Genomic DNA, 24453 nt, shown 5'->3' with positions numbered 1-24453 from the left:
GTTTGCAGAATCTAGATTCAACATTTGCTGAGAAATCCAAACCTTCTGTTTCCTACACAAGGGGACTGTTTCTCCAGACGGCTACAGTGATAAGACCCACGCACTAATGATAAGGGCTGGGTGATTGGGCCAATCAGTCTCATTCAGACCTGGATTGCAGACAGATGGATGCTTGCTCACTCTGTCACCACACTTACCCATTCTATTTCCTCTTCCTCTGTCTCTCTGTATGTCGCTTTACCTCTCCCTCTCTTTCTCTCTGTTTTCTGTCCCTTTCACTACAATTCAGTGTTTTTGTACTATTGTTATTTAGCAACTAAAATGGCACATACATTAAATTGCTCATACTATTTTTTGTTGAATTCTGATTGTTCAGAATCGGTTGTAAACTACAGTATATCGGTTTGCATGCACTATTGCCACAGTACAAATACAGACAATAAAAACTTTCAGTTAAAGGTAACTCTAATAAAGTAATAGTAATATGGCAATAAAAACACATTATTTATAATAATGATAATAATGCATTTTATTTGTAAAGTGCTTTTCTTACTGTGGGTTCACACCAGACGCGTTTGAGGTGTCAAATTCACGTCTACCGCGCATAGTTGGACGCGTGAAATTCTAGTCATCGAGACATTCACACAGAAATTTGCATCATGGGAGGGGCTTCTGCGACTCCGCTCGTTTCCTGTAATCACGTCACTACTAGAGCAAGCTCCTGATTAGTTAATGCAGCGCGTTGTTTTGCCCAAAGTTCAAATTTTTCAACTCGCGCGTTTCCCGCCGCAGCGATCAATTCACGCCATTTGCACGAACAAGGTGAAATTGCGTCTACCGCAGCGAGCTCATTCACGCCGCGTGACCTCCAGACGCACGTTAGCGCATGTTTACATTGACTTAACATTGAAATCACTCGCGCTTGACGCCTCTACCGCGGCTGGTGTGAACGCAGCATTAAACCCAAAGCGCATACAGTACAATAAGCAAAAACAACAAGGGCAATAAAACAATTAAGAATATACAGCCTTAAAAAAACGTGTCTGTCTTAACGTCTTTGACGTGTCCCAAAGTTTGTGCATTTACTGATAGTTGGAGGAAGCGCATTCCATAGCTTGGGGGCTTTATATGAAAAGGCTCTTTCCCCCATGGACTTGAGCTTACATGAAGGCTGTTGTAGTAAGAGAGAATTAGCAAACATAGTGAACGTGATTGGGTATAAGGGCTCATGAGGTCACAAAGATACTCTGGTGCAGTCCCATTTAGTCCATTGTATGTTAAAGCAAGAATGTTAAAATCAGTTCTCACATTTACGGGAAGTCAGTGTAATGTGTTCATGAGGAAAGAGCAGATTTTTAAATATACTGTAGCTTGCTCAGTATTCGAAAATTGTTTAAAAAAAAGAAAATTAGAAAATTAAAATAGAGAATTGTTGAAATATAAGTTTTTCTAGAACAGTAACAAATGCATCTCATCTATTCCTGATGGTTTTGGGAAATGTGGAAGGAGGTTTAAAAGCAGCTTTTAAATATTAAGTGTTGTGTTGTATTCTGTCTTTTCAGAGATCATGTTTTTGCCATTAACCTCAGCGCTTCTGCGGAGCGTCTCATCCCCCAACAGGTAAACCCACCTGACCCTCAACTTCCTGTTTTATTCATTTGTAGTGGCTCTCTTTTTCAAAGATCTCTGTTGAAGTGTGTGATATTGGAATATTTTTCTTTATTTGTCTTTGGGGAAGGACCATTCAGAAATCTCATTTTTCAAATGAGCAGTTCTCTTTATAGCCCCTTTAAAAGCCCTTATATTCTACACTTCTGTAGCATTTTATATTTTCCCTGAGGTCCACTTGTAATGTAATGCGGGACAAGGTCTTTTGCACCAAAAACACCTGTAATTTTGTTTTACGCAATCATATTCCACCGTGTCTAAACAGGCTGTTTTTGTAATCGTACCTTTAAGACTTTTATGTTAATGAGATCTATTATGGTTTAACTCTTATTTAACACTTACCGTTTATGGATTTGAAGAGCTCAGATGCAAAAGCCACTACATGCAAAAATGAGAATTGTTATTTACAAAATGCTCTCGTCACAAACGATACGTTCATCAAATACTTTCGCTTAAATCTGCTTATTCCCGGCCTCGGGTCATTCAGAAATACCGGTATGTTTATAAAATCTATTAAGAGTCTAATACAAAATGCTAATTTACAAGAAAACATGTCAGACGCCCTTAGATAGGTTTGCATCTGAGCTCTTCGTTTGCGTTTTGCTTTCCTATACAGTTCCCACAGTCCCATCATTCAGTAACAGCCTCTTTGAAAAGACTGCATTACATTATGACTGGTTCACAAACAATCCATGCCGAACTGGTGCACACATAATGGATTTTCTGAAACATCTATTTTTGTTGGGTTTCAATAAATGGACTGGGTGAAGTGTGTTTTGGGATATTTTATACTGAAGGTTGAAGTATGTCCATAGTTCCTTCAAAGGAACAAAGAAAATACTGTTTTCCATTTGTTAGTTGTATAAACCAAACATATTGTGGTACTTACAGGGGAGTCATTTTAAAACATCATGTGTGCGCTTGTGACAGGAAAAGATGTAATAAACTTTGTGGCTTATTTTGTGCAAATTCTGAGGCAGCATTGAATGTTTCTTTTAAGCAGAAAACAATCCATGAATATAGGCAATAAAGCAGAAATTGCATAAAGAAATCTATTATGTCAGAGTAAGTAACAGAAATAAATATATAAAGAGCTCAGATGCAAAACGACACATTTGTCAAAAAGGAGAGGATTATATAAACCGAATGCTCATGGCACGTACTCCACATTTATCAAATACTTTCGCTTCAAATCTGCTTAATCGTGGCCTGAGGCCATTCAGAAATGCTGGTTTGTTGGCATAATCCATTGAAGGGGACATTTCACAAGATATTTTCAAAGATGTAAAATAAATATTTGGTCTCCCCAGAGTACATATGTGAGGTTTTAGCTCAAAATACCATATAAATAATTTATTAAAATTTGTTAAAATTGTCACTTTGTAGATGTAAGCAAAAATGTGTCATTTTGGGGGGTGTCCTTTTAAATGCAAATGAGCTGATCTCTGCACTAAATTGCAGTGCAGTGGTTGGATAGTGCAGATTAAGGGGCTGTATTATCCCCTTCTGACATCACAAGGGGAGCCAGATATTATAGACCTATTTTTCACATGCTTGCAGAGTTGCAAGTTACAGAGTTGTTATTTTTCAAATTTTCTATGTTGATAGAAGCACTGGTGACCCAATTATAGCACTTAAACATGGAAAAAGTCTAATTTGTTCCCTTTAAATGCCACGTTTTTGCCTATGCAGAGGTTTCCAAATCTCGTAAGGATTCATGACCATTAGGATGCACCCTTGAAAGGCATCTGCTAATCCCACTAGATTTTGAAACGGAGCTAATGTTTTGGTTAATTATAATGTTCATTAAAGTAATTTGCTTCTCTGTGACTTTAATCTCTTAACTTTCAAGAGTGAGACATCAGATATTACTGCAGTGAATGGTGTTGTTGTTTTACCCTGTCATGGTGTCTGTGTATGTGAGTGTTGATTGCCTGGTGTTCCTGTTGGGTGGGCTAACGGGGGGTCAGTCCAGTAAATCACTGTAATACAGCCTGACCTAACGACACCAGCAGCCACCCCTGACACACACACATACACATAAAGGCACGAGCACACATCCCACAGCTTGTTAACAACCTTTGAGATCTCCTTTCCTCTTCATTGCTCAGTATTCTCTGCCTGTTTGTTTATTATCTGTGATGCTTATTGAAGTAAATGAGATTTTCTCATTGCAGTTGTTGTGAATAGGGACAAGTCCATGATTGTGTTTCTTTGTGTGGCAGAAACTGACATGGAAGACAAAGGATGTGGAGAAATGCACAGTCAGGGGGAAAAACAGCGTGAGTAAACAAGCTTTTTATTTTTCTCTACACTTTATCTCTTTTTCACTCTCATTTTTCTCAATAGACAACAGTTAAAGGTCAAGAGAGATGAATTGCATTTATGCTTTTGCTAAAGCATTTAAAGTAGATATGTATACTATATAGAAAATAAATAAAAGCGCAGATTAAAATATGGAAAAACAAAAGAGAGAAATGGATAATTGGGTTTAAAGGGGTATTACTATGACAGTGCCGGAAAAAACATACAGACACAATGTTTTGCATAATGTGTATACATGCATTCGTAATGACTACATGAACATAATGACTTACTGTACTGCATTTGAAACATGCACATTAGAAGCACTTTTGGGCCCATTACGCATGGGGTACATACCACCACACACAGGCTATAATGTTATTATAGGTTTCAAAAACTGAGTTGCACTGAGCGAGTCTCATCCTGGGGCTTAGCATTGGGATTATGGTAATTTTCTCTCTGTGTGTGTGTGTGTGTGTGTGTGTGTGTGTGTGTGTGTGTGTGTGTGTGTGTGTGTGTGTGTGTGTGTGTGTGTGTGTGTGTGTGTGTGTAAAATGATTTGAAGATGACTCAGTCTCTGTGTGAGTGTGTTATGCAGGAGCTCTGTATAAATATACTGCGCATAAAAGTCAGTCTTCTGCCTCTCACAGGATGAGTGTTACAACTACATCAAAGTCCTGGTGCCACGTAACGACGAAACTCTCTTTGCGTGTGGAACCAATGCTTTCAATCCCACCTGTCGCAACTACAAGGTATGTTAAGCCTTTATCTGTCACACGCACAGACTCATATGTTCACACACAGTTTTCAGATGTCTCTACAACTGAGTAGATTTTTAAAGCTTCTCTTTAAACATCGCATCTGACAGCCTCCTTGAACACACAGACACGTTTGTCTTGAATGTTTTAGCATTTAATTAAATTAGGCCCAATAAAAGAAATATATTGGGCCTCCTCCGCCACTCAAAAAGTAAATCATGTTCTACACACCAGTCTCAATTCCAACTTGAATTTGCAAAGGGAGAAATGAATTTTTGTGAGGCTGAGCATGACATTTTTCTTGTAGTTATCTAGGAATTTTGCCTGTTTGTGTATTTTTTTGACTGCTTGTAAGTGGCTTTCATTGTCAGTGCTGGTGATCATGTGCTTGTAAGTTGTGTTGGTTTATGGTGGGAGATATGTTTTGATGTAGGAGGTATGTTTTTGTTGTCAATAGGCATGTGCTGGTATTAAAATTTCATGTTGCAATAATTAGTGAAGTTTTTAATAATGTTTGATTAATGGTGGACGGTATTATCACAGTGTTGAATTGCATCACAATACGGGTTGAAAAGTTGAGATAAAGTCACAGACTTTACACACTTTTACAGTACAATAGTGTAATCAACATACATGGTCAAATACATATGTAATATTAAATTCAATGAAATGGTCATTATTTACTGACACATCACTTAATTATAAATAATTACCAGTACTGTAATTCATGTTTTTCTTCCTAGATAGCAAGCAGTCGAGTAGCTTATATAGATTAATAGACATTTTTAACTCTTTCCATGCCAACTTTTTTAAGTTGCCAGCCAGCGCCAGCATTTTTATGATTTTCACAAAGGTTTAATGCTTTCCAAAAAAAAATCTTCTTTAAATATATAAACATACAATATCCTGTATCAAATGAAAGAACAGACCCTCTGCTTTCAAGCAAAAACCCATTTCATCCTATCTTTATTTGTTTTTATCAGCTCTCAAATATGGGTAGGTTTCTTCAAAAATACCAAATGTTAAGGTAATTGCATTTTTGTAAAGTACTTTTGATAGAGATCAGATTCAGAGTGATTATCAACATACACTGAGTATTTACTGTTTGGCCTAAGTGGATGCTTCCAGGTTTTATAAGTTGGGTACGAGCGCCACCTGGTGAATAATAGCGGAAATACGGATTGCCGTAAAAATCGTTATTGGCAGGAAAGTGTTTTCTCTTAATTGAAGAGATAACTCTGCTTTGCAAGGCTTTGTAGAGGTCTTCTCAGGTCCAAAGAAATGTACCGACCCAAAATGACCCGAATCTCTTTATACCCGAACCTGACGTGCATACATTTTTAAAAAGAAAGACCTGACCCGAGAAGATTAGACCTGAGTCTGACCTGAACCAGTGGCATTTTTTTTAACCCGACTGGACCCGAATGTAAATGGCACCGACGTGTGTGCAGTCTGCAGCCCCGCAAGCAGCAGTCAGACAGAAGGAAACCCCGCTGGTCTTGCAACCAATTTGGCGAGCTACTCCATTTGTTTTACTTTATCTCACTACGACACCAATGTAACCGGTTATTGAGTGTATCAACGAAAATTAACCTACCACCAGCCACAAAATGTTGCAAGTGCACTTGGCAAACAGAGGAGATGTTTGAAAAGGACATTGACACACACACGCAAGAGAGTTCAGGTCTTCGGGTCCGTTCGGCAAAACACATTCATTTTAAATTACCCGAGACCCGATTCCGCTGTTATTATACCCGACCCGTGTCCGAGTCACAGGTGAAACTTTTAGACCAGAACCTGATCGGGTCTCAGGTCGGACCTCGGGTTTTCGGATCTAAGTGGACCTGTGAAGACCTCTAAGTCTTTGACTGAACGTATACGCAAGAAAACAGACTATACATCAGGCTTTACTATTAGTGAATTTCTATATTTTAGTTGTTAAATTATGAGACGGAAACTTTAGCATAGATGGCGGACCTCTGGTGGACTCTTCAACTGCGAGGAATGCAATGGATATAATGGTTTTTAATTTGGTACACTGAAAAAAATCTCTGGTTGTACAAAAAATGTTGAATCAAGTTTTCTTAAAATTAAATTAATTTTAATTAATTTAATGTTAATTTCATTTTAAGAAAACCTAATTTAATCATGTGCAACCGATGTCCAGAAGTTTTTTTTTTTCAGTTTATTTATACCTCTTATTTGACCCTTTTAGAAAGAGGATAAATATTCATCTTAACTCATCCTTTTGCCATTCTTCTGAGACTGTTTACATCAGCGTGTGTGTGTGCATGACACGTATACAGCATGCACACAGCATACAGGCAATCTAATTTTAACTAGTAAAATAAAAAGATGATGCAAATTCTTCTTCAGTGTTATTTTAAGTGCCCACAGTAACACTACTCTTCATTTTCACTTCCGCGATATAACGCATTAAATTGTTTACCTTCATCATTCTGATAAACCTGTTTGACAAAAAAATCTACATAAAACATTCTAGTGGGTGCAAACGTTCTTATTGGACAAAAAAAAATTCTGAATGTTATTTTTCTGCATTACCTGAATGCACACACATTACGATGTTTGCACATTTCTGGATGGGGAATCAGGGCAGTCATAAGATTGATGGATTGTCATCAACTGTCCCTGAGCAACGTGTTTGATTTAGCGTATGGGTGCGTGCGCGTCCATGTGTTTCTCTGCGATGGAAAGCATGTAAATCTGACTATACTTTGCGGGCCAGCAGGGAGTCAGCTAAACTCGCAGATGAGTCTCCGCTCCTGATTTATGCACCTTACCCTGACGGCATCTTCCTTCCCTATCTCTCTCTCTGTCTTGCTCACTGTCTCGTTTTTTGCATCTCTCTGAGGAGGAGGCCGGTCTGTTGGAGCCCTGGAGAGGGAAGATATGTCACAACGTGCAAATCATGTCACTCAGTTCCTCTGCCTCGTCTCCTTGTGCATTCCTTCACTCTCAGCCCACAGCTCCAGAGGTTACACATTAGCTGAGAAAAGCTTTCTGGAAAACTTAAAAGAGAGGTTGTAGGAGATTTAGGGCTAAAAGCTGTAAACATTTGCAAACACTTAGGCTTTCATAGCATTTATATTCTCCTGTGTCCTTATATGATGTTACGTATGATGTAAATTTCATATTTTTGTTTTTCATGACCATTGTCTAGCCTTTCCCACACTCAAAATGACCCTGCAGTCACATTAGCTACGACACGCACTCGCTTGATGGGCGTTACTTGGCAGTATCTAAAAGCGGTATCAAAAGTCACTTTAGAGGTATTTTTAAGTTACAAGAACAATGTTTTTGGATTTAAAAGTATTTATTTCTCGATAAAAGTAACAAAATATATGAGATAAAATCGCATCGCTCAGCATTTGCATAAAATAGCCTGCTTGTCTATTTTGGCCCCGCCTAGCTCGTCGCTTGTTGCTGGGAAACGGCCACTCCCATTGAAAATGAATGGTAGCCTGTGCCCTGTGGCTCTGTCTCATGTAGCTAATGTGACTGGGGGGGGTAGTCTGTTTAGATACTGTACCATCAAGACTTCGCTGCATCCCAAATATTGAATTAGATGAAGTACCTACTCATCAACCGTTAAAACATTAGGTACTATATAGTATGAATATGGATAGTTTGAATGTTCAACATCCGCATTTTGATATATCATGTACATATGTTGCTGTATGTTATATATGTTGTACTATGTTATAGTATGGAAGTAGGGGGTTTTGGACGCAGCCTTCGATATGAAAATGTAGGTTTTTGTTTAAATTTCATGTCATCCAATTACAAAGGTCATGAATTGTGTTTAGTGTTTGTTTTGAGTGCTCGTTGGAGGTTTTTGCACAGATATCTGGAGCTTGTCTCCGGTGTTACAGAAATGTTGTGGACCGGTGGGTGTTGCGTGTTTCCTGTTTGTTTTTGTTATGTTCCTCTTTGGGAACTGGAGGCGTGAACGGCGTGCCAACTTCTCGTGTTAGTCATAGGAAGAGCAGAAGCTACAGACCTGTGGTTTTTACAGGAAAGCGGCGTGCTAACTGCCTCTGTTTGGTGGCACCCACATATGTCCGAGTCCACGATGATATTCACACCTCAAGCCCTCACAAAGACCACCGGATTACACGTGCACACAAGGACACACATTTAGCGGTGCGTTACTGCTGTGAGGGTCCTGTGGGCATTCTAGTATTCAGGGTCACACGGTGTGTCATCCGCACCGGCTTAGCACCTCCTGAACCTGTTCAAGCTCACCAGAACTTACTCTGCCCTGTCGCTCGCAGAGAAAAAAGAAGAATAGTCGGAGCGTTAGATTGCTTCCAGCTGAACTAAATGTGTCGACACCACTGTTATACAATGTGTTTGTTTTATTCAATTTTTTTATTTACATTTATCCAAACGCTTTTATCCAAAACGAGGTATCTATTTTATCAATATGTGTGTTCAATGGAAATTGAACCCTTGGTCATTTGCACCGCTAATGCAGTGTTCAACCAGTTAAGCTACAGGAACATCAACATGTGTTTTGTTTTTACTTCTAACCCTTCAGTCTAAGTATTACAGACACAGATCATGATAGATGTATGGATGGATGCCAGTAAATCGTTGCAAAGTGGGACACCATACTCAAACGTGCATCATTCATATGAGCACCACATCTCAACCACTGTGCAACTATCCAACCAAAGCATATTTGTTTGTACAGAACTAAGATCCTGTTGCTTTTGCAATATTCTTACTAGATTTCTTCTGTGTCTCCGTCTGGTCAGATGTCATCTCTGGAGCAGGACGGAGAGGAGGTGATCGGTCAGGCCCGATGCCCTTTCGAATCACGCCAATCCAATGTTGGCTTGTTTGCCGGTGAGTTGGCATAGCACCAGCTGCCTGGGGAGGAAGACACGAAATCTCCTATAATCTCGCTAGTGTTCGACTGACATTTTACAAAGCACAGAAAGTGGCAGCGAGACAGCAGTGATCACAGACGCACAGAGATTTAAAAGGGACATCAGGGAAATGAGAACGCCTCAGACTAGAGTTTTTTTTTTTTTTTGTACTGTATACACGCTGAACCGAACTGAACTCTTTACGGCTTTATGGCTTTGTTGTTGCTGTTTTATCAATACTCATTTCTCACTTCCCAGGCGGTGACTTTTATTCAGCCACAATGACGGATTTTCTGGCAAGTGACGCTGTGATTTATCGAAGCTTAGGAGAAAGCAGTCCTGTCCTGCGCACTGTAAAATATGACTCCAAATGGTTACGAGGTAAGTCACGTGACCTGGGTTTATTAACAGTTGGGGTTAGTAAAGTACAGAAGATACAGAATTGTCATTTGAAGTTGAATTTAAGTAAATTCGTATTTGTGCTGTACAGTAAGTTTAGGTTTTCTTTCTTTTTTGTGTGAGTGAATTACCTGTACCCATTAACTGTTTGTGTCATAAACATAACATATGGGGTATTGTTAAAAACAACAACAATAATAATCAATGTATAAAAATTTGTGTTTAAAGTCGTCATGAAATGGAAGTTGGGATTTGTTTTTTTCCATATTGTTGTGACATATATCCAAGTAAAATGCAAAACATATAGTGTGGGATTTGATTTAGTTCATTGGGAGTAGATAAGATCATTGGATGTTGAAAGTCTGGCCATTAGACGTTTAATATAGCCCCGCCCTCAGGCCAAGACATGCATCATTAATAAAAGAGATAAGAGGGGAAGTTAATGTTGTTAATTAAAGATTATGAGGGCACATAAACTTGACAACGAGGCCTGATGAAGACCTCTTAGGTGAAAACATTGTGTGTATTTTAATAAATAATTTTGGGAGTGGCAGTGTGCAGATTTTTGTTTTGTATTAGTGAAGTGTTTTGGCTAATCATTCACCTGCCTTTTTTTTTTGATGTGCAGATATTTTTTAAGGCACGTGAATAAAAAAAAATATTTACAATTATTTATAATAAAAACTGAAATATCCCATAAAGCATTGTTATTTATGGTCACTTAAAGGGACACTCCACTTTTTTTGAAAAAATGCTCATTTTCCAGCTCCTGTAGAGTTAAACATTTGATTTTTACAGTTTTGGAATCCATTCAGCTGATCTCCAGGTCTGGTGGTACCACTTTTAGCATAGCTTAGCACAATCTATTGAATCTGATTAGACCATTAGCATTGCGCTAAAAACAAGCAGTGTTTCGATATTTTTCCTATTTAAAACTTGTCTCTTCTGTAGTTACATCGTGTACTAAGACTGATGGAAAGTTAAAAGGTAAAGCGATTTTCTAGGCAGATATAGCTAGAGACTATAGTCTCATTCTGGCGTAATAATCAAGGGCTTTGCTGCTGTAACATGGCTGGAGGTGGTGTAATGATATTACGAACTGCCCTAAATAGTCCCCTTGGTTACTTTTAATAGCAGGGGACTATTTTCAGGTGCTGCGTAATGTCTTTGTGACTCTTGCAGCTATGTTACAGCAGCAAAGTCCTTGATTATTACGCCAGAATGAGAGTATAGCTCCTAGCCATATCTTAAATGCATTATGCTAAGCTATGCTAAAGTGGTACCACCAGACCTGAAGATCAGCTGAATGGATTCCAAAACGGTAAAAATCTAATGTTTAACTCTAGGGGAGCTGGAAAATGTGCATATTTTCGAAAAAAAGTGGAGTGTCACTTTAAATTTGACATTGTGATGGACATGTTGTGGTGCAATATATTTTTCTAGATAATGTCTTCACTCTAATTAAACTCCATTTTGTTTTTGTCTTTATTCAGAGCCTCATTTCCTGCATGCTATAGAGTATGGGAACTACGTGTACTTCTTCCTCAGTGAGATCGCAGTAGAGTACACTACCCTTGGCAAGGTCAGGCCCACAAATTTCTCCCAAACTTTGGCTTCTCTGATTTAAAATATTACATACTTCTTTCAAATCAGTCAGACTGAATTCAAGTGCAGAAGTGTGAAGTTGTTCTCAAAAAAGTCACGCTGTGTAAAGCTCATCTCCTGCATCCTTTCATCTCTTCGTCCCTCTCATACTCATCTACTCACATCAGGTGGTGTTCTCCAGAGTCGCTCGCGTGTGCAAGAATGATAACGGTGGTTCTCCGCGGGTTTTAGAGCGCTACTGGACTTCATTTCTGAAGGCCCGGTTAAACTGTTCTGTTCCTGGCGATTCGTTCTTCTACTTCGATGTTCTTCAGTCGCTAACCAACGTCATTCAGATCAACCACAGACCTGCTGTGCTGGGAGTCTTCACTACGCAAGCCAACAGGTGCATTCACTCATTCTGCTTTACGCAAATGTATACACTGACCTTAAATTTAATCCAAAATCCAGTCCATTTGGTCTGTTTTCAATATAAAGCTTTTGTTGTTGAATGATTTGTTTGTTTAGAAAAATTACAACATTGTGCGCAATAACAGCAGAGCATTTCCTTGCTCTCTCCTCAGCATCACCGGTTCTGCCGTGTGTGCGTTCTACATGGATGACATCGAGAAAGTGTTTAATGGGAAATTTAAGGAGCAGCGAAACAGCGAGTCGGCCTGGACGCCAGTCCCTGATGAGATGGTCCCCAAACCCAGGTGAGATTATCACACAGAAGACAATAAAACAAATCAAACATTACACACAAAAGTATCCTTGCTTGTCTGGAATGGATATGGTTTGTTTTATTTGCGTTGATTCTGGTCTCTGGAGTTAAGAGAGCAGTTTTTTTGGCCTAACGGACCCAGAGGAGAATTGCAACAGCTTTAATTTAATAGTGGCAGATGGTTGGAATGGGTCTTGTTAATTGTATGCATGTGCTGTTTATCTCCATAATTTTTAAGTCCCTTTATAGGAAGGACAAGAAAGTGTTTTCCATCTTCCCTCTGTTTTACTTTTTGCTTCTTTCTGCTTGACCTGCTCTCTCCTTTTTACAGTGTGCATGACTCAAACTGTACATTTATGTTGCCAAAACCATGCATTACAAGGCTGACAGCATACACTTCTCTGCTGCTGAGAGATGAAATTCAGTTGCTCAACTCTTAGTGCACGCCATTATGATTGAATGAGTGAGGGTCAATGAGCTACTTCCAGAATGTGACTGCAGATATCTGTATCATTTTTTTATTTCTCTTTCAAGATTCAAATAGCTTTATTCACTGTAAAAAAATACATGTTGCATGGTCGTTTTGTCTGTGTTTTCGAAGCTTTGATTGTGTGTACGGTGCCCAAAATGTGTTCAGGTTTTGTGTGTAAAAAAGCGCAGTATTTTCACACAATTTACTCATCTCTATAACGCTGTTTTCACTGTCCTATAAATGGGATGATGTCTTCCTTGTTCTATAAAGTCTAATTGTGCAGTTTGTTTAGTGTGTTGTGATTTGACAGCAGCTTAGCTTAGCCAGAGCCATTTGACCTTAGCTGGTGACTGATGTATTCGTGTGGGCGGAGCTTAGTCAAAAACTCCTATATTGACGTCATATATCTGGGAAGTTGAGGGCTGTATTCCAAACCGGCCGTTCTCTGTAGTCCTTGACAAGTGAATTCTGTAAAAAATATTGCTTGGCATTGAACTTGGCACTTTATAATTTTTAAGGTATTATTTTATGCTCTGGGCGTCCACACCAAAGCTTTTACGCCCGCGGCCGGCGCATGTTTTCTATTGTTTCCAATGGAAGCTCTGCGTTTTTCAAATAAGCCAGCAGCTAGCGTTTTTTTCGTGCTGAAGGACGGCACTCCAGAGTTGAAAGAGATTCAACTTTGGGTGAAAAGCTCCGCTCGTCAATGTCAGTTCTCACACACCCGCCCAATCACAGCGGAGGAGGGGTAGGACAAGTATCACAACAACCAATCAGCTCACAGCTTAAGTATTACAGCTAACAAAGCGCTCGGCTGTAGAAAGCTGGCGCTCAAGCATGTTTTTAATTGTTTCCAACGGATGCGCGGATTTTTTAAAACAGCCAGTAGCTGGCAGATTTTTTCCGCACTGAAAGCAGGCGTTCAGAGATTTTTCTGCGCTTTTTCAGCGCTGAGCGCCGAGATTTGAAAGACATTCAACTTTGGGCGAAAATCTCCGCTCCTCAATGTCAGTTCTCACACAGCCGTCCAATCACAGTGGAGGAAGGGCGGGACAAATGTCACAACAACCCACCGGCTCACAGCTCAAGTATCACAGACCAAAGCGCTCAGCTGAAAAAATAGCTGGGATTCGGCATCCTCCAGGCATTTTCGGCCGCATTTAAAAGTTTTGGTGTGCACACCCCTTCACTAAACAAGTAATTACAACTTTCTTGACTAGAGAGAAGTTTGTATAAATAAAGTTAAATGGGCTTAAATTATTACAACTTTATTTTTATCATTTATTGCCACTTCTAAATTAGTTTAAAAAGTTGAAATAATGTAATAACATTTTTTTACAGTGTTTGCATAATAAATAAAGGCTGTGCCAAAGCATAGGAACATTTTTAATGTTATGCATTCAAACAGTAAAATTTAAGTATTAATAAAAAATCTCATTATGAGTCCATCATGTCATTTTATGCATGTTTTACTGGTGGAACTTGACATACCTCTCTTAACATCCCTCCCTCTCTCTATAGGCCGGGATCCTGTGCTGGTGATGGCCCTGCTGCTGGCTATAAGTCCTCTACAAATTTCCCAGATGAGACTCTTACATTTATTAAGTCTTACCCACTAATGGATGAAGCCGTACCCTCGGTCAACAACCGACCCTGCTTCACACGAACCACCAGCAGGTGCGCGTACACAAACACACTGGTTCACATGCTCCACTGAAGGTCATTTGCTCTTTAAAGACTTAACTGCCTCACTCACTTCTACACACTCTCCCTCACATTCACGCTTTGTTTCTGAAGTCATCTCTTCATTCTCCAGCTGTTTTTTCAACATCTGCGTCTCTCTCTCTCTCTCTTTCCCCCGAGGGCTAGCAACAGTACTGCAATATAAAGAAACATTTTGCGTCATGATGAAAAGACATGTTGTGATTTGTTTTGTTTACTAATAAGCTCTTGTTTCACATCTAGGTTTAAGCTGACCCAGATCGCAGTGGACACGGCAGCCGGGCCTTACAAAAACTACACAGTTCTGTTTCTAGGCTCGGAAAACGGGCGAGTTTTGAAGATCCTTGCCAGCACACACCCGAACTCCACATACAGCACCCAAGTTTTAGAGGACATAGATGTGTACAACCCCAGCAAGTGAGTATAATACTGTTGTGTAGAGCAGCACGCATGCCTAAAACCTGGGATATAGTTTTTTTTTTTATGTGTATGCGCATGGTCGAACACATAGCCTTGCAAAGTACAGTTTATTTGACGCGTATGATGCATGTGCAATGCACCAAAATGCAATGTATCTCTTTGGGTTACATATTACATTCTCCTGTATGCACATTTTTTTTAATAAAACCTGGCGTGTGCGTACAGTACGCACGCACTCCTCTAATGACAAAATTGCTTCACACGCACTGTACATGGACCTTCGCATACACTTAAAAATTGGCCTATACGTCAGGCTTAATATCTACATGTGAGTGCTTTATCAAGATGGCTTCGGAGTTATTGGACTTTCTTGGAAGGAGCAAGACAGCATGGCTACACAGAAATATTTTTTACACCATTTCTTGCATCTGTTTAGGCCATGTGTGTTTACACACATACAGACACATGCACAAAATAACACATCCTCATCTCTCTCACACACTTCACCCCCATCGACAGGTTTCGGGCAAATATAAACATGCACAAGCAGACAACCCTAACTTAATGTCAGAGGAGGTGCTAGATTAAGACCGTATCTTCACTGCAGTGGATTATAAGTGTGGAGCTGTAATTGTACTCTTGGGATTTCAGCCTTGTTTGTGTCCCCACTGTGTACCTGACAAGCAGCCTCGGCTCCAGCTGAGCCTCACAAGTTCCACAACAAAACATGAGCTCATCTTCATCCTAAGTGAGGAGAGCCTGGATTTCCCTCATTCCCTGTATCCCACCCATAGGCCAGTTAACTTTAGTAGAGACATTTACATGGCACAAGGGATTAATTTAGGATGTGAGTCACCCTTAGGATATGACTTGTGTGGAACACATATTCGTCTTTTTATTATTGGGGATTTCTTTTCCTCCCATTAGAGAGCAGACCCTCTTCTTTCTTTAGCGGTAAAAAACTGTATTTTTTCAGATTAGCCAAACACCAAATGCAATTATTGGACATTTAGACCACTTGTCTTTTATATTGCTATCAGAATGTAAATAGACTTCAAACTAGTAAAAAATATATATCTGAAAAATACTGCCCACCCCAAAAAGCAGCTTACATCCCATCCCGTTTGTGCAACTGGATAAAATTCTGGATATGGAGCTTGTTGCCACTGTGGCTCTTCTGTTCAATACAATAAATTACTAGCAGTGCACAGTCCAAACGCTCTCACGAACCTCATGTTTGCTTGCAATCAGTGGCAGATGTCTTATGTCTGGGAACGCAGGCATGTCAGGCAATTCTGAAAGGTAATTTTAACCAATCATTCTGATGACCGACTTTGACCTTTTAGAGTGACCAGACCATTTTTCATACAGTTATGTTTTATACCATTCAGTATTTGTTACGTTTGCTATTTTTTAATTCATTGAAAATGTAATGGAAAAAGACGCATTTTAAACAGATGAGAAACACCTAACTGATTAATTGGTTTATTTACTTAAATTCCCATTTCCCTCCCCAGGTGTAATGTTCAAGGTGAGGATCGGAAGATTCTAGGTTTGGAGTTGGACAAGGACCATCATGCCCTCTTCGTAGCCTTCTCAAGCTGTGTAATCCGTGTTCCCCTCAGTCGCTGTTCGGATTACGGCGCTTGCAAAACGTGAGTGATTACTGTATGGACATGATTCTGAATTCACAATCCAATTAGTTGTATAGTAAATCTAAGTGCACAACTTATTATCTTAAAGAGACTTTTCAAACATGTTCAAACTACATATACTTGAAATAGTCCTATTGACAATGCAGTGCAGCAACTCAGTACTGAGAGGAAAATTTATGCCAGTCTTCGAAAAGTCTTGTGCGTGGCTTCTCTTTTGATCTATTATGTATAACGTTCTCCATAAGTGCGCTGAAAGTGCTATGCGTTTCCAAAGACATGCATGCACTCGTTGAGATGCATTTTAGAGGGCACAAAAGCTTTAGTATTCAGCTTGTCCTGAAAGCTGCACCTAGAAGACACAGAGAGATGGGTCTCTGTGGATGTAGATGCGTTTCCATCACAAGCTGCAGTCCTTTATCCAGCAGCATCACCCATGCATTCCGCACTCGCACGCAAATTACAGCCATCTGATTGGACACAGGCCAGCAGCAAACAATTTCTTTTTTTTTAGCACAGCTGTATTATGAGCAAGCTGATAGAGTGTTTCCTTTTCAAAAGATTTTCAAATCCTATCAGGGGATTTCAATCCAAAAACAATTCTGCTTGCTCGGTGATGTTGGATCCAGCCGCGTCTTAACTTTTTGCTAATCTGTTAGCTCATGCCGCCTCAGTCTCTGAGGACAGACTTACATGATAACCCCTGTTGATATTTGTGTGAAAACTTTATTTTTACGGTTTTCTGTCTGTGGATTGGTTTCATGACTGTGGATGCGAAGGCAATTTCGTTTCTCTACACTTAAATGCTTTTATTCATTCAAAAATAAATAAAAGAAAATGTTTGTTGTGATCAAGGAGTTTGTTTTCTTAGAGTCTCACAGCAAAAATAGTTTTCTTTGTGTTTTCCAGTAAAAACAAGATATATTTTCTTGAAACAATTAAGACTTGTGGTAGTGAAGTTGCATTAGACTGAAAATACAGTATTATGTTTTTAAACTGAGGACAAGAGACTGATGAAGAAAATTTAGAAAACGATCTAAAAACTCAAAAGTAAGAATAGATAATAATGCTATACAGTAGGCTGCATTTGCAAGACCATATGTCCTAGTCCCATATTTGCTAGTCCCTACACTTACTACTATATTTTTTACGCATTTCCAGTTAAATATGGAAGATTTTTGTATTAAAATATATCCAAGTTGGTAACACTTGAAAAGGGGAGTTCGTAAGACTGACATGACACATTCATGGTCATGACATGACATGTGCAATTAACATGAAGGAGATTTTATGCACGTTTATGACAACTTTATTAAGGGTCATTCATTCAATTATGTCATTTTAAATGCAGAGATGACATTGTTTAAGATGTATTTGTCATGACGACTTGACATTATAACATCGTCATAAATATTTTTCTTGACCTCAACTACAGTAGTTCAAAATATAATTTGTCATTAAATTGTAATTTTGCTGTCATTTTAAGTTTCCTCCATATCTTTAACAAATAAAATCATTCAATAATAATAATAATAATAATAATTAAAATTGATAAAATTATATTTTAGTGGATTTGGAGACCGATTCACCTACAATTAAATAAAAACAGTACAATGGTGGGTTAAGCCATGCAGCGTTGGGTCCATATTGCGGCAAAGTTAATTACATTAAATTAAATTAATTAAATGTTTTGTTCGTTTTTTCTTCCATGTCGAACATTTCAGAACCTCTGTGTGAGGAAGACCAAGTTTTGTTAGTTCATACATAAAGTTAATTACAATCTTTTGATGTGTCTGTTACATTTTGTTGAGGTATTTAAAATTATTTGACAGTATTAACACTTAATGGCATTTAAATGGCAGTTTAATGTAATGTTAACCCATAAAGCTAGATAGTTTCTTAAGTTTGAAAATATTCTGCTATGTCATGTTTATGACAGATTTATGATAAGTTATGATGTATTGGTTTATGTCAAGTTGTCACAACAAAGACAAGTCAAACAGTGTCATCTTTGAATTAAAAATGACATAATTGCACTTAATGACAATTGCCATGAAATTGTCTGTAGTGTATCATGCCAGTCTTATTACACCTCCCCTTAAGTAAAGTGTTACCAAAAAGGTCAGCTCACTTTTTACTTTTGCTGCCATAGAAACCATAGGCGTGTTTATGTGGCAATGCGCAGAACAATCGGCATATGACATTAAAGTATTGTGACAGCGAAACGAAAGCAGCACTCTTGGGATAGTTGGGATCACGTGAAGTCAAACAAACCTACACCCTAAAAAATTACAACTTAATGGGCTGTTCTCGTCCCTTTTTGACCCAAAACTGGATTGAAAAAAACCCAGCTTTTTAGAGTGTATGCAACAACCGAGGATAACCCTGACCATGATGGACGTTTGCAGTAGTTATGTCTAGCACACCATTTTACTGTGGCTCTATCAAGCCACACTGTGGGGCCTAAATGTAACGATTATAAAACTTTATTTCAATGCCTCATCGACAATAAAGTATCCACCAAACATCAATGATCAACCTGTGACGAGGAAAATATAGAAGGAAATAGGAAACAGTAGTGACCTTGCCCTTTCACTCTATGACTTGCATCAAGTTACCTCACACACTTTCCTTACCTCTCTGTCTCTCGGACTTTATTTTTCTGTCTGTCTATTTTTTCTATTTTTCTTTCTGTATTCTTTCTGTCTCTCTTTGTCTGTCTGTCGTTCTGCTTTTTCACTCCCTCTCTCTGTTTCTTTGGGTGACTTGCCAGTTTAGCCATGTATCTGAATCTCAGTTGGCCTCTGGCAAACACAACACTCCTGTCAATCATGCAACACAAACATACACACACACACCTGGCAGTATAGCAGTAAGACACACTCTTTTTCTTTGGATTTTTACCCTCTGAACAGTGAGGGCCATTTATGCTTAGTTACCGAGTTGTCGCGTCTGGCTGTCCTTTCCAGCATGTGACATACTGTATACTTAGAGGGAGAAAGGAAGAGGAAATTGGGGAGGAGGGGTTTGGGGGTTGTTGGGGTAGAAAAACACGCACAACCTTTCCAGGACATGTGGTATGAGTTAACTCTCTCTCTTTTTCTTTCTGTGTATGTGTGTGTGTTTTAGGAGCTGTTTGTCCTCGCGAGACCCATACTGCATCTGGTTGAGTGCGGGGAATTGTGCCACCGTGGCGCCTGGATTCAAGTGAGTTAAACCGCATCACGCAACCTTCTATTAGTCTTGCCATAGTAAACATCCTATGGCACACTTTACAGTTCATTACTGTATAAAGAGGCCACACATCTACTGTACTCTATACACAGTCTGTATTCTTATAGAACGCAACACTATTTAAAAGTCTCTTACAGCTCAAGTTACTCAAAACATCTTAAAAATAACATCTGGAAAAAATCTGATGGCCATAAAACGTCTTGAGAATTTATTACCAAGCACATTTACAAAAAATCTACCAGACATATACTACACAATGGCCTGGATGACTTCATACTGTAGATGGCTAAAAATAATTTTTACTTTAAATTCATTATAGAGCAGAGTTTTAAAGTGGCTCAATTTAATCCTTTTAAATTAGTATCATCCTCTTATAACTGTTTACAATAAATTCGAGTGAAAAGCCCCTTTACTCTGTTGTTGATGACATCACTGTCACACTCATTCACGCCATCTGTTGTTAGTTTGCATCTGCTGCTTTAGACCAGTATGCAGATATTGTCTCAGATAAACTTTCTTCAAAAGATAAATATAAAGGCTTGTTTACTAAACTTAAAAACTGTTACAAATGGCACATGGCGTTAACGTCAAAATAACACGTGTCTTTCACAGCACAAACATTATGTGCCCCTTAAACCAAGTTTATAGATATTTTATTGATGGTTTTTGGCATTCTATAATTCATGATACGTGATTTGAGCATTTGCATTGCACATTTTGTATAATTGTGTTGTATAGCATGTTAGCATTTAACAGATTAACATTTCTTAACATTCGATAAAAAGGTAAATTTTATATTGTCAGATGTCTTAAATTATACATTCTCTGTTTTGCGTTTACATTGTAATAGTACATATTCCAGAGGTATTGGTGCATTACCACTTTTGTAGTCAAATTTATGTTGTCATAAATCCAAAACATCATGGCATTTTAAAGAGAACATCATATAAATTTATTGCTAATGGTCTTGCATAACTTCCTTAGAGATGTCTTATAAAGATCTGTTCAGTGTAGTGGACACCATGCATCAATGGGTTAATGACGGCCTGTAAATTGTATTTTTATGGATCCGGTCCCTTTACGCAGTTTTTCTGTAACCCAGTTGTAGTGTTAAATGGTTTTACTTCCTATCCACAACTTTGGCTCAATATTTGTGCCAGCATGTGGTCCTTTTGTATCTGTGAGTATGAATGTCTTTAAATGGAGATGTAGAGTTTTTTGTTAAACGTATAAACATTATTATGAGTCCAGCAGATTTCCAGAATGCGGTCAACAAATTGTTCGGAACATGAGGAGGGTACTTATCATTGTCCCAAGAGACTCTTGGTTTTTCTCCAGTATTCAATTATTTCCATAGCCAAACTTATGTCGCAGTCATACATCTTTTGCTGTCAGATGCCATAAAGTGTTCTTTAATCATATAGCAGTTTGTCATTATTATAAAGAGCTGGAGAATATTGGATTTAAGCTTGGGTTCTTTCATAAAGCCAGAAGCATCAACACACATACTAGTCAGGCCTATGGAAACAGCTATCAGCATTAAAGGAAAACACCACCGTTTTTCAATATTTTACTATGTTCTTACCTTAACTTAGACGAATTAATACATGCCTATCTTTTTACAATGCGTGCACTTTATCTGCTTAAATTGCCACATTTTATTTTATGCCACCATACTTACTCGTGTAACTACTCATGTAAATATGGAAAACATGGAAGTGTTTGGTGGCTTCTAAATTTATCCCTGTTTGGATCCTAAGGAATGAATGGGGCTAGCCTAAATGCTAACACATTTACGACGCGCTGTACAAAGATTAAGTGTACACATTGAAAGAAGACAGGTATCTATTAATTTGTCTAAGTTAAAGTAAGAACATAGTCAAATATTGAAAAACGGTGGTGTTTTCCTTTAATGCTGATTCCGTTTTTATCTTGGACAAATATTGTTCTTTCCTAACAAACCATACATTAATAAAAGCTTATTTATTTAACTTTCAGATACTGTATAAATCTCAATTTGCACCTTTCTTTTAAACTGGAGAACTGCAACATGGATCAGATTTTATGCTGGTAAAAACTCTGACTAAATAAGACTAGATAATCTCATAACAGGTAACAAGACAGGGCACAATATGTTCGGAGGGGAACTATAGCTGCCAAGTGTACTGTGCGTTTAATTGCTAATCAGCTTTTAATGAAATACTGCTAGACAGAGAAGGTGACATGAGAAAAAAGAGGCCAATAGATGTACTGGTAATAATTTGACTTTCTCATTTTTAGAACAGTTCTGTAACTTTTCACACTTTGTTCTGTGCAAAGTAGGGTTGGGGAATATGAGAAAAAATATGACTTTATTATCTTGTGTGAGATTTTCCTTCTGTATTCCCCTTCTCCCCATGCGCTCGTTCTCACTCCCAGGGGCAATTTAATCTACACGCGATGGGGGAGAGAGTGTTTTGTGCTAAAGTGTGTGTGTGTGTGTGTTGGTGAATTTAGGCATAATGAAAAGCATGCGTCTAAGAGCCATATTGATGTTCAGATATTATGCACCTGCGAGATCCCAATTTGCCTCTTTATGTGGGAGACTTTTTTTATCTTGTCCTTCCATTTATCCTTCGATATGAGATGAAGTCATATTCTCTCTTTCTTTCTTTCCCTCACTCTCTCTTTCTGTTGCTCTCTCTCCACTCAGGTTAATGGAAATAAGGACTCTAAATCATGTCAGGTAGAGAGGGCTGATTCACAGATAGATTGAATATGCAGGGCGGGGCAAGAGAGAGGCAGGTGTCTCGGCAGGGCTGAAATAGGGTGTCATTATATGATAAGTTGTTTAGTGTGTGTGTGTGTTCATGTTTTACTCTTAAAGTTGAGATTTCCTTTTCAGACGTCACCATTGTACCCTGTATTTCACAGTTAGATCTCAGTCCATTCTTGATTCTTTAAATTGACTTAAATTAAATCAAGTCGGCCATAGATCAAATCTTTAGTGTTTCAGAGCAGTGTATAATACTGATTTTGTCTTATGCACCCTCACAGCTCCAAGCTAAAGTAGCCCTTAAGTGACACTAAGTCAGAAGTGTATTTATTTTAACTCTACTTTAGATGTATAGTCACAAACTCATGTTTATACATTTATAAAACCTGAGCTTAAAACACACATTTGTTTTTTCTTGGCTTTAAAGAAACACGCTTTGGGGGACTTTAGCTTATTCACCATATCCCCCATGGTAAGATAAGTCCATATCCTGTTCATCTGCAAGTAGATGTGCTTCGCTTTCTAAGAATATAGTTCCCAGTATGTATACAGTTAAAGGATGGCTGTGTCTCATAAGACTGTGTTATTTGTACAAACTGTGACTATAAAAATCACAAGATATAAATGGGAAAATGTTGGCATTATTTTGTCAGTTATTTGGAGCAGTATGCTAGCTGGAGCCATTTACTTCCAGTCTTTGTGCTAAGCTAGGCTAGCAGTGGGTGTGTCAGACAGATGGACTTATCTAACTTTTGGGGATACGGTGAATAAGTCCCAAAAAAATGGTGTTAAATGAAAATGATGAAGTTGTTTTCATAGGTTTAACAGACTAAAATGCACTAAAAGTACATTTATATACATAAATGTAAATGTAACTACACTACTTCTATGGGGACTCAAAAAAGAGATGTAATGCCAAAATGTTAGTGACAGACAAACCCAGCCCCTATTCACTTTCATAAAAACACAAAATTTGTCATGTTCAGTGGAAGAAAGCAACATAAGAGTCATACGGGTGTGGAACAACATGAGGATGTGTGCGCAAACCATTTAAATACCCCATGAAACACAAACCCCAGGTTTGGGAATCACTGTTGTAGAAAACAAGCGTGCAGTGATATATGAGCTTTGAGAATGATAGTTTTGGACGTTTAGATACAAAATTGCACTTTCCATTAGACCACATTCCCTGATCTAATCGTGTCTCCATGGTAACGCTGAGAGAAAGGGAAAACCAGCAGGATGTGTTGTGCATCTGTGTGTGAGATGTCACTCAGGTACTCAGCAGTGAATAACGGTGACACATTCGTTTCTGTGATGCCAAGAGCAGAGGAACATTGCGGCCGGTGACCGACGCGTCACTGTGGTTACGCTGTTAGACTGCATGACTCTGCGACATCCTTCTCAGTAAGCATAGTCGCTTGCATTTGCTCTTAATGGACTGTTTTGCCCAAACACTTATTTTCTTTACATAAAGGAAATGAGAGTCAAAGCGGAAGACGTTTTTATTTATTGACACTTGAATGAATAGTCCATGTAGCTCTTTCCACAAATTTAAAGGTGCTCTAAGCGAATTCATGTGTTTTAGACCATAAAACATTTTTTGTTACATACAGCAAACATCTCCTCACTATCTGCTTGCTACCTGACTGAAAAACGCGATCTCTGTAGACAGCCCAGGCTCCACAAACAGCAATAACAACACAATGGCCAAACCTAGCACCACGAAACATCACAAAGTGTTCCAGACAAAAAACGACAAGAAGGATTTGGGGTGGGGGTTGGGTGCGTTCATGAAAGCACAGAAGGGAGGGGGAGGGGAGGAGTTAGCTACGCTCCGTTTGTTTGAAAACAGTTCAAACATCA

General features: G+C 38.7%; 1 protein-coding gene across 3 annotated transcripts in view; it reads left to right on the top strand.

Moving 5' to 3' along the window:
* Positions 1-24453, top strand: part of sema6cb (semaphorin 6Cb) — a 141220-nt gene that overhangs the window by 91283 nt on the left and 25484 nt on the right. For all 3 annotated transcript variants that reach the window (XM_065245416.2, XM_065245415.2, XM_065245414.2), the window contains exons 6-17: positions 1563-1620; positions 3894-3950; positions 4623-4724; positions 9512-9602; positions 9884-10006; positions 11518-11606; positions 11797-12014; positions 12193-12324; positions 14326-14481; positions 14770-14943; positions 16464-16601; positions 19728-19805. In XM_065245416.2, the coding sequence (XP_065101488.2) occupies positions 1563-1620; positions 3894-3950; positions 4623-4724; positions 9512-9602; positions 9884-10006; positions 11518-11606; positions 11797-12014; positions 12193-12324; positions 14326-14481; positions 14770-14943; positions 16464-16601; positions 19728-19805 (1416 nt within the window). The remainder of the gene's footprint in view (positions 1-1562; positions 1621-3893; positions 3951-4622; positions 4725-9511; positions 9603-9883; positions 10007-11517; positions 11607-11796; positions 12015-12192; positions 12325-14325; positions 14482-14769; positions 14944-16463; positions 16602-19727; positions 19806-24453) is intronic.

Source organism: Paramisgurnus dabryanus, chromosome 13 (genome assembly GCF_030506205.2).
Source record: "Paramisgurnus dabryanus chromosome 13, PD_genome_1.1, whole genome shotgun sequence".
Classification (NCBI taxonomy): domain Eukaryota; kingdom Metazoa; phylum Chordata; class Actinopteri; order Cypriniformes; family Cobitidae; genus Paramisgurnus; species Paramisgurnus dabryanus.
The sequence above is the reverse complement of the archived record's forward strand: the minus strand, read 5'-3'. Positions and strand labels throughout refer to the sequence as shown.